The 13,545-nt window shown below is 40.8% G+C and overlaps 1 protein-coding gene across 2 annotated transcripts in view; it reads left to right on the forward strand.

The window, feature by feature from the left end:
• Positions 1 to 13,545, forward strand: part of LOC148303638 (uncharacterized) — a 165,223-nt gene that overhangs the window by 66,737 nt on the left and 84,941 nt on the right. For both annotated transcript variants that reach the window (XM_088269651.1, XM_088269652.1), the window contains 8 exons: positions 310 to 408; positions 1,374 to 1,448; positions 2,341 to 2,481; positions 2,566 to 2,712; positions 2,811 to 2,936; positions 3,223 to 3,381; positions 3,460 to 3,606; positions 3,685 to 3,798. In XM_088269651.1, coding sequence (XP_088125777.1) covers positions 310 to 408; positions 1,374 to 1,448; positions 2,341 to 2,481; positions 2,566 to 2,712; positions 2,811 to 2,936; positions 3,223 to 3,381; positions 3,460 to 3,606; positions 3,685 to 3,798 — 1,008 coding nt within the window. The remainder of the gene's footprint in view (positions 1 to 309; positions 409 to 1,373; positions 1,449 to 2,340; positions 2,482 to 2,565; positions 2,713 to 2,810; positions 2,937 to 3,222; positions 3,382 to 3,459; positions 3,607 to 3,684; positions 3,799 to 13,545) is intronic.

The raw sequence follows: 13,545 nt of genomic DNA on the forward strand, positions 1-13,545 counted from the left end.
GATAGGTTTTTATTTGCCATAACTGATTTCAGTGCACCATTCACTTTGTTCCCGAATTATTTATTTGTTATTATCATTCATTTCTTCTTTTATTGAACTTCCTTTATAAAAAATGTGCAAACGTCGCGGCCTACACGCGATACGAGTGAAGTCCTTAAGTTTCACTTAAAAAACAAAATAAATGCAACAACTATAAACTATTGGTGACTATAACATACTGGGGAGGTTACTGGGATAGGTAGTGGGGTCCTGCTACATGGCCTCGCGCTGGCCGTACACCCTGTATATACAGTACATCCTCCGTTACAGGGCTCACTGCACTACACTGTGCAGCACTGAGGGACCACCTCCCGGTAGTACGGGCACTCCTGCAGGCGGGGGCTGCAGTAGATCTGCAAGATAATACAGGTAAGTGTAACTAGTAGTAGCAGTAGTAATATGCCCAACACACGCAATGTACATACAGGACACCATGGTATATAGGTTACATGAATCATCACTAACTAGCAGAAACGGAAATATACATTTATTTGCAAACGGTGCATAAAGACCTTTATGCGCCAGCAATTACAAATGATTTAAAATATATATTTTTAAAAGTATATTTTGAATATTAAAAGCATTGTTAACTTTGTGGTATGGTAATATAACACTCTCCTTATCATTCATCATTCGCTTTGTGTTATACCACTTAAATGCTCTACTTCATGACCTCACGATTCAGTTGACCTGATGATGAAATGGTTATTCCGAAACCGGTAGTCGCGGAGGAGAGTTTTATAGTTTATTCATGCATAATGTTTTGTTCACATTTGTTTATAGATATACTATTTAAAACTTAGCAATTCTAACATAGACACTAAATACATGATAGATCAGACTCACTGTGCCGTCGCTCTGGGCGCTCAATTACAGGGCTTGTGAGCTGTCATGGGCTGGTTGAGTGATCGCCGTGCACGCGTGCACATTCGCCAATTCTACCCACGATTAACCTATTGACTACGGGTTGCACGCATTGGTGCGTTTCAGTAGGTACCTTCAATTTCACACACAAAAAACACGCTTCGCTGTGTAGCGGATAGGTGTGAATATAGGGAAAACATTCACGGATGGGAACATTGGTACACGAGTATAATAAATCCAACATAAAAATCTAGTTTCCGGTAAGCGCTGGTTCAAAATGCCCGAATAATGCACATTGTTCATATTACCCCCCTTATGTTATGTATGTACTTACACGATTCAATGTCTGCCAGTGAACAAGTTATTTCTGTCTTTCTATCTTCATTCCGCACCAAGATGCCGAGGGTATCCAGGCTTAATGTACAAGCTCCGCTCTTGTGAAACTATTTTATATTTTTTAATGTTTTTAGGTGTAACACCACTCGACTGGGCTAAAAGATTTGGTCGCAAGGAAGTAGTAGCTTGTCTGGAGTTGGAAATAGGCAGTAAGTATAAGCCAGTAAATGTATTCACAACCAGTGGAATGTAAACATTTCCTACCAACTATACACTTTCACATAAGTATACCCACAACAAGTACCTACTTGAATCTAGACTAATATATTTACTAGTAGATGTGTGCACGCTACAAAATAAAACATAAGAAGTAAATACCGTTCCCGAAAATGAGGCGACGTTTTACAGGAAATAAGTAGAGGACTCTTCCTAATACCTGCTGGACTGAACGTGTTATGGATATAGCTAATGTTGTATCCTGCAAAGAATGTGTCATTTTAAAGTGATGAATATAAAGCATGTTGGTGTTTGCACTCCCTCGGTGAGTAGCTAGGTTTGTGTCTACCGCCTCTCTATACACCACCAGCATAGCACTATTCACCCGCTAACACTGCGCAATATACTAATCACACGCGTTCTCGGTCTGCCCTCACTCTAGTCCTTCTAACGATACTAGCATGCAGGTCTAAATGACCAATCACAGAGCATGTTATACTAACAATGTTAATATTGCCTTTCCAGACATGCAGTGTGAAGTCTGTTAATAGGAGACCGTAAAGTAGAGACCTAGTCCGACTGCCTTTATCATTATTTTATTTGTAATTTTTCCTTTACATCATTACACTATTTTATAAATATTTAGGCACATCCTGTGCGTGGGTATAAAATATAATGCAATGTACTTTATGGTTTGAAGCTAATTGTAATCACATTAAACTGGAAAAATAGGTGATAAAATGAGGAGTAAAAAATATGACGTATTAAGTATATTCCATATGTTTCTTGTCCTTCCTCTCTCCCTTCCCTACAGACTGCTCCCGACCTGCGGACAGGAGGCTCGGCTGGCGATCCCACTATACCGACTTACTATTTGTTCCTCAGAACGGACGGTGTTGCAACACACTGCGCCATTGGAGCCGAAAGTTAAGGAGCTGGAGGACGCTCTGACTGCCCTTACTCTGTCCCTGGAAAGGGTGCAAGCTGAACACGCCGAAACCCTGCAGCAACACCGCCAAGATACGGGTACTGATTCAGAATCACACACGCCAAGACAGCTTTCCAACCTGCAGACGAGAGATGACAAGTGACTTACTGTTTGATCCTCAGAACGCAAGACGGCCGAGTTGGAGCAGAAAGTTAAGGAGCTGGAGGACGCCCTGACTGCCCGAGCCGCTCCTAGCAGCTCCGCTCTGTCCCTGGAAAGGGTGCAAGCTGAACACGCCGAAACCCTGCAGCAACACCGCCAAGACACGGGTACTGATTCAGGATCTTCATAAATAAGTTTATATATACGAAGACAGCTTTCCAACCGCAGACAAGATATAACAAGTGACTTACTATTTGTTCCTCAGAACGGGAGATGTCGCAACACATTGCACCATTGGAGCAGAAAGTTAAGGAGCTGGAGGAGGCCCTGACTGCCCGAGCTGGCTCAGCCCTCTCCCTGGAAACCCTGCAGCAACACCGCCAGGACACGGGTACTGAGTCTTGTTGTTAAGTGCGAGATACTAAATGGACATTTTTACAAACACGATGGACAAATATTACGCTCTACATTGGATTTGCAAACAAGGAACATTAGGATTATTTGATATTGATAAATACATTTATAGAAAAGAGAGTGAATGGTGCGCTGAATTCAGTTTTAGCAAATTAAACCTAGGATCTACATAAAGAAGAAGAAGAAGAAGAATATTGTTTTTCAACCTGCAGACAAGATATGACAAGTGATCCTACTTTACTGACTTACTATTTGTTCCTCAGAACGGGAGATATTGCAACACACTGCACCATTGGAGCAGAAAGTAAAAGAGCTGGAGGACGCCCCGACTGCCCTAGCCACTCCTAGCAGCTCCGCTCTGTCCCTGGAAAGGGTGCAAGCTAAACACGCCGAAACCCTGCAGCAACTCCGCCAAGACACGGGTACTTTGATATTCAGAATATTCATAAATAAGAGATGACAAGTGATCCCACTTTACCGACTTACTATTTGATCCTCAGAACGCAACATGGCCGAGTTGGAGCAGAAAGTTAAGGAGCTGGAGGACGCCCTGACTGCCCGAGCCGCTCCTAGCAGCTCCCCTCTGTCCCTGGAAAGGGTGCAAGCTGAACACGCCGAAACCCTGCAGCAACTCCGCCAAGACACGGGTACTTTGATATTCAGAATATTCATAAATAAGAGATGACAAGTGATCCCACTTTACCGACTTACTATTTGATCCTCAGAACGCAACATGGCCGAGTTGGAGCAGAAAGTTAAGGAGCTGGAGGACGCCCAGACTGCCCGAGCCGGCCCCTCCCCGTCCCTGGAAACTCCGCAGCAACACCGCCAAGACACGGGTACTGAGTCTTGTTGTTAAGTGCGAGATACTAAATGGACATTTTTACAAACACGATGGACAAATATTACACTCTACATCGGATTTGCAAACAAGGAACATAAGGATCATTTGAATGATAAATACATTTATAGAAAAGAGAGTGAATGGTGCGCTGAATTCAATTTTAGCTAATAAAACCCCATCAGGGAAAGCTAAGCAGCACTGTCCCGGTAATGTATGGAAGTGGAGCATAGAAGGATGAGAGTAGACTGAATGCAGTCGGAATGAATCTCTCGGTAGATGTTCCGATGGTGATACGAGGAATGGGGGCAAGGCTGAGATAAGCATTATCCAGCTAACTAAGGAAGGTGGGTGGAGATGGTTTGGGCATGTGACGTTCACCATTCTACCCACGATTGAGAACCCTATTACTCGGATTCAGAGAGTTGTATATACGAGGGGAGGTCAAGAAGTTCGCGGAATGACAGGGAAAGATAACGAAATGAAATATTAAACTATTTTTCCTTTTCAATGTATTTTCCCTTAACCCTAATACATTTATTAGATCTGTCAAATAACTTATTAATACCGTCAAAAATAAAAGATTTGTCTTGGGCGTCAAAATAGGCCGAATTTGCCGACTTTACTTCATTGTAGTCGCCAAATTTTTTTCCACACAGTTCTTTCTTTATTTTTGGTAACAATTGATAGTCGCTTGGGGCCAGGTCTGGGCTGTAGGGTGGGTGGCGCATTTGTTCAAAACCGCACCGGTGAATGGCAGCCGTCGCAACACGGCTTGTGTGCACGGGTGTATTGTCGTGCAAAACGAGCACGCCTTTTGTAAGCCTTCCTCGCCTTTTTTCTTTAATAGCTTCTTTTAATTGATCTAATAAAGAAGCGTGGTATTCTCCCGTTATTGAAACACCACGTTCCTTATAATCAATCAAAAGGATACCTTCTGTATCCGAAAAGATCATCGCCATGACGTTTCCGGCCGATTGAGACACCTTATACTTCTTAGGAGGGGGTGTGCCTTTTTGATGCCACTGCATCGACTCTTGCTTTGACTGGGATTCATAATGGTGAACCCAAGTTTCATTGCCAATTACAATTTGGGCCATAACTTCCTCCCTTTGCTCTCCACAGCGGTCCAAAAACTCGCGACAACTTTCTACGCGCTCGCGTTTTTTATGGGCAGAAAGCATTCTCGGCACCCATCTTGCACATACTTTAGTCATGCCAAGGTGTTGATGTAGCATGTTTAAAATGGTTGTTTCTGACACTCCAACTAATGCCGCAAGCTGTTTTTTCTTTAGCCAGGCATCTTCTAATACAAGTTTTTCAACTTTTTTTATTATTTCTGGCGTGGTAGCCTCAATCGGCCGTCCAGGTCGGGGGTCGTCTTCAGTGGAGTCCCTCCCTCGTTTGAAAAGGGCGTGCCATTTATAAATCATGGTTTCCCAGGAGCGGAGTCCCCATAAACAGCTAACTTCTTCTCCGTCTTAATCCTCATTGCTCAGGGTTGTGACCCTTGCAGAAGCAATGACTCTTCTCCAGTTATCCCTTGACTGCGCTGCACGTAGCGCTCCAACCACTGAGGTGCCTGCTGCTGCCTTAATTTGATCGGTCCATCGTGTGGGGATCTTCCTCTCCCTCTCTTTCCCTCCAGGCTACCGATCGCAACTAGTCGTTCCAGGCTATCCTTGTTGCCACGCGCAACGTGTCCAAAGAACTGGAGAATCCGTCGGGTACAGATATTGGCCAGAGTCAAGCCATCCAAGCGTAGTTCCTGGCGAATGAACTCATTGGTGCGTCTAGCTGTCCATGGAATTCGGAGCATGCGCCTCCAACACCACATTTCGAAGGCATCAATTTTTCTCCTTTCTGCTGCTTTTATAGTCCATGTTTCAGCAGCATAGAGAAAAATGGAGTGGACCAAGCTCCTGACAAGCTTCATCTTGGTGTTGTTACTCACACCCCGGTCTTTCCAGATTTTGTCTAGCTTAGACATGGCACTTTTGGCGATGGCGATACGACGTCTAATCTCTCCTTCACAAGTTCCTTCACTGCTGATTTGAGATCCAAGGAACTGGAACTCGTTTATTATCTCTAAACCTTCGAGTGAGTTCCCGAGATCACCAAACAGCTAAAATCTCTTGAAAAATGGTTTGAGGTTTCTTTCCTTGTTTGGTGAGAATCTTAATGACGGCGCGATATTCAATTTTCTCCATAGTGGCTAGTTTCTTCCCGATTGACTTGTTTACTCGTTGATAACTCAAAAGCTAATGACCGGATTAGGCTGAAACTTGGTATATATACTAACAATGAGTCACTCAATTAGCGCCTACCTGGATGAGTAACTCACCCTCGCCAACCCCGCCATTCCGCAAACTTTTTGACCCCCCCTCGTGAGGATGGTTTGGGCTCTAGTGGGGTTGAATATGTATTCTCTGTAGCAGGTATTTCTCCGCTGATGGTGGCTGCCGAGGAGGGAAACTCGGAGGCAGTCGACGTACTACTGGCAGCGGGAGCTGCGGTCGGCCGATCGGATAGCAAAGGTAACCCATCCTCTCCTTGGCCGATTACAGATCTAACTACTCGCACGTCTGACTGCACTGATGTATGTCCTCGGTCGCAGGTCGGACAGCCCTGGTGTATGCGCTGCGAGGGGGTCACCTGGACGTGGTGAAGGCCCTGATAGCGGCAGGAGCGGATGCCAATCTGTGACCTCAATTAGCAAAGTAACTTTACTTTCATGAATTTCTACTCGTAATCGGGTTAGTACTTAAATATGTCATGAAATGTATTTACATTCAGCACAAATGTTTGTCTGTTTTCAGGAAATCCACTTGCCGGACTCGCGTTCTTCTCGTGTAAAACTGATCCACCCTGGTCCACGCCTCGCCTCGGTTGGCGACATATACCATATTGTACATACTTATATATTGTAAATAATAAATACATATATGTAAACAGGGAACTCTACTTATTCTCAATGAAAGCACCCATCTAGATCATGAATACCCACTCGTGTAAATATGCTGGCCACATAGGCGCCCTGAATGCTCGCGTACCTGCAATGGGGGTTTACTGATAAGTGCACCTACCGTAGCTATATGGGCAACTTGCATAAACGCCAGCCTGCTATGGGTGTAGACTGGGTACCACACCACACCAGTGCAGAAAGCTGCATGCAAGGTACCCATATGGGCACTGTATGTACACTACTGGAAGCAGCTTATGAAGCAGGGTTGCCAATCTGTGGGGAATTCCCCAAACGGCGGGGAGTTTCAACTCGATCGGGGAATTTGTGGGGATTGATGAGATGTCAAAAAATAATATGAAAAATAGCTCTTGTAATTGGAGATAATCCATATTTGTGCACAAGCATTTGGACACACTCAAAATGTTGGAAATAAATTAACTGGTCAAATCTTATGCTAAGGTAATAAAAATAAAAATTATATTTTCTGGCGATTTTCATTTATGTGATCATAATCCAGGATTCGGACCTCACATAAAGCAGTTTGTGTTCAAACAGTCAGCTCAGTAAAAGCTTTTTTTTCATTTCACCAATAGATGTCTCTAGTGAAGTTCTGGTGATTCAAGAACAATGTTTCAATATTGGTTCATATATATATATATAGAGCTTCCAAGAATTTGAGTAGTGTGGTTGTCAATAATGGGTAGAATTGGTGAATGTTACGCGTGCGTAAAGTGATCACTTAGACCAGCCTATTACTGTCGTCAGCCCCGTAAATGCCCAGACTTCCATATTCTTCTTCATCTTTGATGAGATGTCGAAAAAAATACAAAATAAAATTGATAATTTTTTTTATTTATGTGTCCTAATTAAAAATTTTGGTTTTAAAATTTTTTCAAAATGTTCATAAGCACACAATTTTTTGTTGCTGTTGGTTCATTGTGTGTTTTCTTCTCTCGTCTGGTCGTAGGAATGCTTTTTTTAACATTCACCCTGATTTTACTTTTTGATTACCTTGATATTCTGCTATTTTGTAGTTGATAAAAATCTGCCACCAAAAGAAAAAAAAAAACCATTTAATGTTCTTGTAGATTCATGTCGGAAACGCTCTCGTCAATCTGGCAACGTAGCTACTGATAAGGGTTGTCTTGGCCGGCTAACGGTAAAATTGCACAATAGACTTGGCCGGCGACGGACGTAACGGGAAAAGGAGAACAAAGGAGGTTTCGTCCCGGAAACTGACCTAACGGGAAATAAAACGACCGTCGCTCGGGATACAAGGCCAAATGTCACTACCTGAACGGCTAACCTTCAGCCGTTTTCACACCCTAGAGATTTTAACGCAATCGTAAATAATTATCGTAAAATTATTCGGTAGGCTACGTACAGATTCGAGACTACTAATACCATCTAGCGTTAGCAAGTATCAACAATTACCATTTTGTAGGGGATAGGTGCGTTTCCCAGGTAAAACTGGGAAACTAATAAAGCTTTGCCAATAATTTAACAGAAATCGCTAAAAGAAAAAAAATACTATTTTATAGAATTAATGAGTTTAATTAGTTTTCTTAGTCTTTAAAGGCGTTTTTTTTTAAATAAAATTATCATGACTACATGCAATCCTCATATTACCAATAGCTACAGAATCCTATTAAATATTAATTATGTATTATTAGCAATTGATATATCTGCATATTAAAATAGATCAGGAATAAATAAACATCTCAGGCAATTCAATTAATAAACAATGGTTAATGTACCTATATATGTGTATATATATATATGTGTGTATATGTGTATGTGTGTGTGTATGTATATATAAATGTATAGTTAAATATATATATATTTATACTTGTAAATATGATTATAAGTATGTAATAAGTTAGATATGTAATATACATAATATCCTAGTTAATTGTAATCCTAGTAATTAATTGTCATTTAAGATGTCAATCACCACTGTGTGAGATGTATGTAAATTTTGAAGGAAAGGACAATATTTTGTAATTTTAATTCTACTTTACCTAATGTTACCATTGTAATCCTATTAAATGTAATTAGTTCATAAATTGGCACTAAATTACTAATTAAGTATTAATTATTAATTATAATTAATCAATTATTATTATTTTCTTAATTTTATTATAAATATGTAATCTTAACTAATTATTAGATAGCTTTTATTAATAAAGTGTGTGTTAATTATATGTATTTTATCTTAGTTACTTTAATTATATTATTAATTTAATCATAACTTTTAAATAGGCTAGGGAAATAATGATATAAATTTTGAAGGGAAGGAAGTTTTTTTATATAAAGGAATAATTAATTATTAATAATTATAATGAATGGTAGATTGTAGTAATCATGGTAGAAATGCAACATTGCAAAACTGAATGAAGGGAACTGACCAATAGGAGATGCAGGCACACCCCCACCTAAGGCCTAGGAAAGGGGATGAATAAAAAGGCTGGACACACAGTCACAGCTCTCTCTGCTCTCTGTTAGCTCTCTGCTCTCTGTTAGCTCTCTGCTCTCTGTTAGCTCTCTGCTCTCTGTTAGCTCTCTGCTCTCTGTTAGCTCTCTGCTCTCTGTTAGCTCTCTGCTCTCTGTTAGCTCTCTCTGCTCTCTGTTAGCTCTCTGCTCTCTGTTAGCTCTCGGCTCTCTGTTAGCTTCTCTCAAGCTGGTTGGTGAACCAACACTACTCACGAGTATCTTGACACGAGTCGCCTCTTATGGACTGACTTACGTTCAACGGTAACTTCACCTCAGTGCCTACGTCCTGGACCCGTCTGCATCTTTGCTGCCAGCCGCCCTTGCATCCTAACGGTTGAACGGAACATGGAAAGACTGGACTGTGACATCTTTACGAAGACGGACAATTGCTGCCAGCGGCCCTCCAGATAACCCTTCGCCACCGCCTACCCGAAGCAGCTGCCAGAATCCAGTCCCGCACCATCATCACCGACGACCAGTATGATTACCACACTGCCAATTTTATTACTTACCTTCACAGACTTTAATATTTTAATTTTCCGCCTTCCCTAGAGTCATAGCATAAGTAAGCTAGATTAAGTAAATCTTAGGTTAAGTTGTAACCTTTTTTTTTAATTACAAATGTAAAACCATTTATTATTTTTTTCTCTTCCCCATCCTCTCTATCATCTCACCACTTGCTCACTTATAACTTAATCAGCCTTTAACCCTTTTGATCACCTTAATCTGTCGATTACCGTTCGGTAATCGCATAATTCCTTGATCGATAATTTAAGGGGGTGATAATATAAAGACCGCCAACTGCCTCAACTGGCTAGAAGTGATATTCGCCAGCGGCCGGAAGTGACGTAAACGGCTAGAAGTACTAAGCTCCCGGCTGGGCGTGACTTCGCCGCGGCTGAATGTCAAATCCACCCGCCGAAATATTTATCATTCATTTTTCAGGTTAAATGGTATTTATATTGAAATTCGTTGTAAAACATATTTTCAAAATAATAATATTAATATTACAAAGAAGATATTTCACTATCTAAATTTATTTATTTCAGTGTAAACAAAAATAGAAAGGTCACGGCTAAAACGCGACATTTATAAAAAGAGTTCAGGCGATTAATAATGGTAACTCAACTCAGCCTTACAATGGTAAAAGGTAATGGTAACTTTTTTGAAATTATTATCTCAAACTATGTATAAGGCTTTTCAACAAAAACAAAAACGATAGAATTTTCAAATTACTATATTATATATAAAATTCTAGAAAATACATTATTTTAAAAGGGCGGAAGGAGTGCCCACCACTTCCTGAAGTTATGTTTCTTAACGGGGGTGCCAGCGCCCCTTTGTGGGCGTTTTGAAAGTCTGGCTAGGCGTTTTTAATTTTTTTGCATTTGGGGGGTGCTGCAGAAGTTCAAGGGAGCGTTGTGTCAAGTTAGAAAAACTACACTTTCATACGCAAAATTTAACTTTAACTTTGGCATAATACTCAATATTATCAAGTTCTTCATATACGGATTTCTATTTTTCTATCGATAATTGTCTATAACCATAGTTTGTCTATACTTATTTGAAATATTTGAACAACTTGTTGATATCTCGTATTTTTCGTTCCCGTTTTTGTGATTTTGTTAGTGTATTAGTGTGTCTCGTCATTTCTGGTCGTTTTTTGAATAATCTGACGTTTACGAGTCGACCCCCCCTGGCACAGACTGACTAATTTATATAAAGACCGCCAACTGCCTCGATTTTTTATGGCTAGAAGTGATATTCGCCAGCGGCCGGAAGTGACGTAAACGGCTAGAAGTACTAAGTTCCCGGCTGGGCGTGACTTCGCCGCGGCTGAATGTCAAATCCACCCGCCGAAATATTTATCATTCATTTTTCAGGTTAAATGGTATTTATATTGAAATTCGTTGTATTACATATTTTCAAAATTATAATATTAATATTACAAAGAAGATATTTCACTATCTAAATTTATTAATTTCAGTGTAAACAAAAAAAGAAAGGTCACGGCTAAAACGCGACATTTATAAAAAGAGTTCAGGCGATTAATAATGGTTACTCAACTCAGCCTTACAATGGTAAATGGTAATGGTAACTTTTTGAAATTATTATTTCAAACTATGTATAAATATAAGGCTTTTCAACAAAAACAAAAACGATGGAATTTTCAAATTACTATATTATATTTAAAATTCTAGAAAATACAATATTTTTAAAGGGCAGAAGGAGTGCCCACCACTTTCTGAAGTTATGTTTCTTAACGGGGGTGCCGCCCCTTTGTGGGCGTTTTGGAAGTCTGGCTAGGCGTTTTTAATTTTTTTGCATTTGGGGGGTGCTGCAGAAGTTCAAGGGAGCGTTGTGTCAAGTAAGAAAAACTACACTTTCATACGCAAAATTTAACTTTAACTTTGGCATAATACTCGATGTTATCAAGTTCTTCATATACGGATTTCTATTTTTCCATCGATAATTGTCTATAACCATAGTTTGTCTACATTTATTTGAAATATTTGAACAACTTGTCGGTATCTCGTATTTTTCGTTCCCGTTTTGGTGTTTTTGTTAGTGTATTTGTGTGTCTCGTCATTTCTGGTCGTTTTTTGAACAATCTGACGTTTACGAGTCGACCCCCCCTGCTGTATTCTAGTATATAATCTCCGAGTGAACGCTTGTGTGTGACTTGGCCATTCAATATTCCCTTGTCAGGGTGAGTTTTTACTGTATTTATTTGTAAGATTTGTAACCGATCTAACTTACTAGACGCGTGTAAGGATTGAACGTTTTTATTGTTGCCTTTTTATTTGTCCAACTTTTGACGGTTCATTAATCCTTATTCCGCACGACCGTCCTGTTAGCGGCGCGTATGGTGATGGTGATGGTGATCACAATAAATATGAGCCCGAATCGGCCTCTAATATTTAGTCTAAGTTTGATTTATTGTTAACCTTCCGGAACACGCTCTACAAGTTGTAACAATACACCGTGAGACTGTGAGGCATTCATTGTGTAATAGACCTGCCATTCGCCTTAGAATTTAGTACATAAATATCCCATAGACTGATAACCGACATAATATTGATTCTGTAACAGGTGGAATTCCACTTGTAGCTACGTGCAAGTCATCTTGTGACCATGTTTAATTGGAGTCCTTATCAATCTATGGATAGATATACAAACCTGCCACCCACTGTAACACCAGGGACAGTTAAGGACAGTTATCTAGAAGCGATTCACGCCACTCGTTACGGTAGTCAAAAGTTGCAAGCTTACGCAATATCAACTTTGAATAATAAAGTTATTCGTTGCATCCAGTGCGTATTATTGACGCGAGTCCGCCTTCCATTCCTGACAATAGGACCTCAGCGTTCTGGAATTGGTCCCATAGCGCTCCCGTTGCGGACCAATACAGCTAATTGACCCGTTTCGTTTTTTTGTTACTTATGAATGTTGAATCTGATGATGGAATGGCTGTTTTTTATTATAATTTATTGGTTATATTTCTACAGATGTCCGGACAAGATTTACTGAAGGCAGCGAAAGGGGGATATGTGGCGAAGGTCAACACTCTCCTTAAACAACGTAATATAAACGTCAACTGGACAGATTGTGTAGGTAAGATATTCCAAGATTATTGAACTAGTGAACCGAGGAATGTAGCAATAAGAGGTGATGTTAGTAAAGCGATATGATATACAAGTGGGAGAATATTACTGTATATATTCTACCTTTGCCGGCCAATGTCAAGTGGAAAGCCCCGTGAGTAGCCAGACTTCCATATGGAAGTCTGGGAACAAATAGATGGTCCGCTCTGTTAAGGCACCTATCCCTGCAAGCTAGTTTGGTTCCTCCACATTCCCGGATGATATATATTAGCCGTTCCTAACTTGCGTGCCTCGGACAGTGGTATTGGGAGGGCAGTTACTCGCCGCTAATAGCTTCTTCAATATTCCGTCTCCGTTGCGCAGTGGTTAGCGCGTTTGGTTACCGCGCTCCGGGTCCCCGGTCCGATGGCTAGAATACTGAATACCGTCGGCCTCGCTTCGTGTAAAGCTCAAATTGTAACAAAATTAACTAACTAACTAACCATCACGCCGCTTCCCCGCAGGGGTAGGCAGAGAGAATCGAACGCCAAACCACTCGGTCTTTGCAAACATTCTTTGCCTCTTCTACATTCATGCATCTCCTCATACATACCCGACGATTATTACGACTCCTGACCCGGCCGCTTTCAAGTATTTGACATACCTGATTGTGCCAAGTTTTCCTCGGTCGTCCTCTGCTTCT

Source organism: Brachycentrus maculatus, unplaced genomic scaffold (genome assembly GCF_059751285.1).
Source record: "Brachycentrus maculatus isolate JH-2025_06_01 unplaced genomic scaffold, ASM5975128v1 h1tg000359l, whole genome shotgun sequence".
NCBI classification, from domain to species: Eukaryota; Metazoa; Arthropoda; class Insecta; order Trichoptera; family Brachycentridae; genus Brachycentrus; species Brachycentrus maculatus.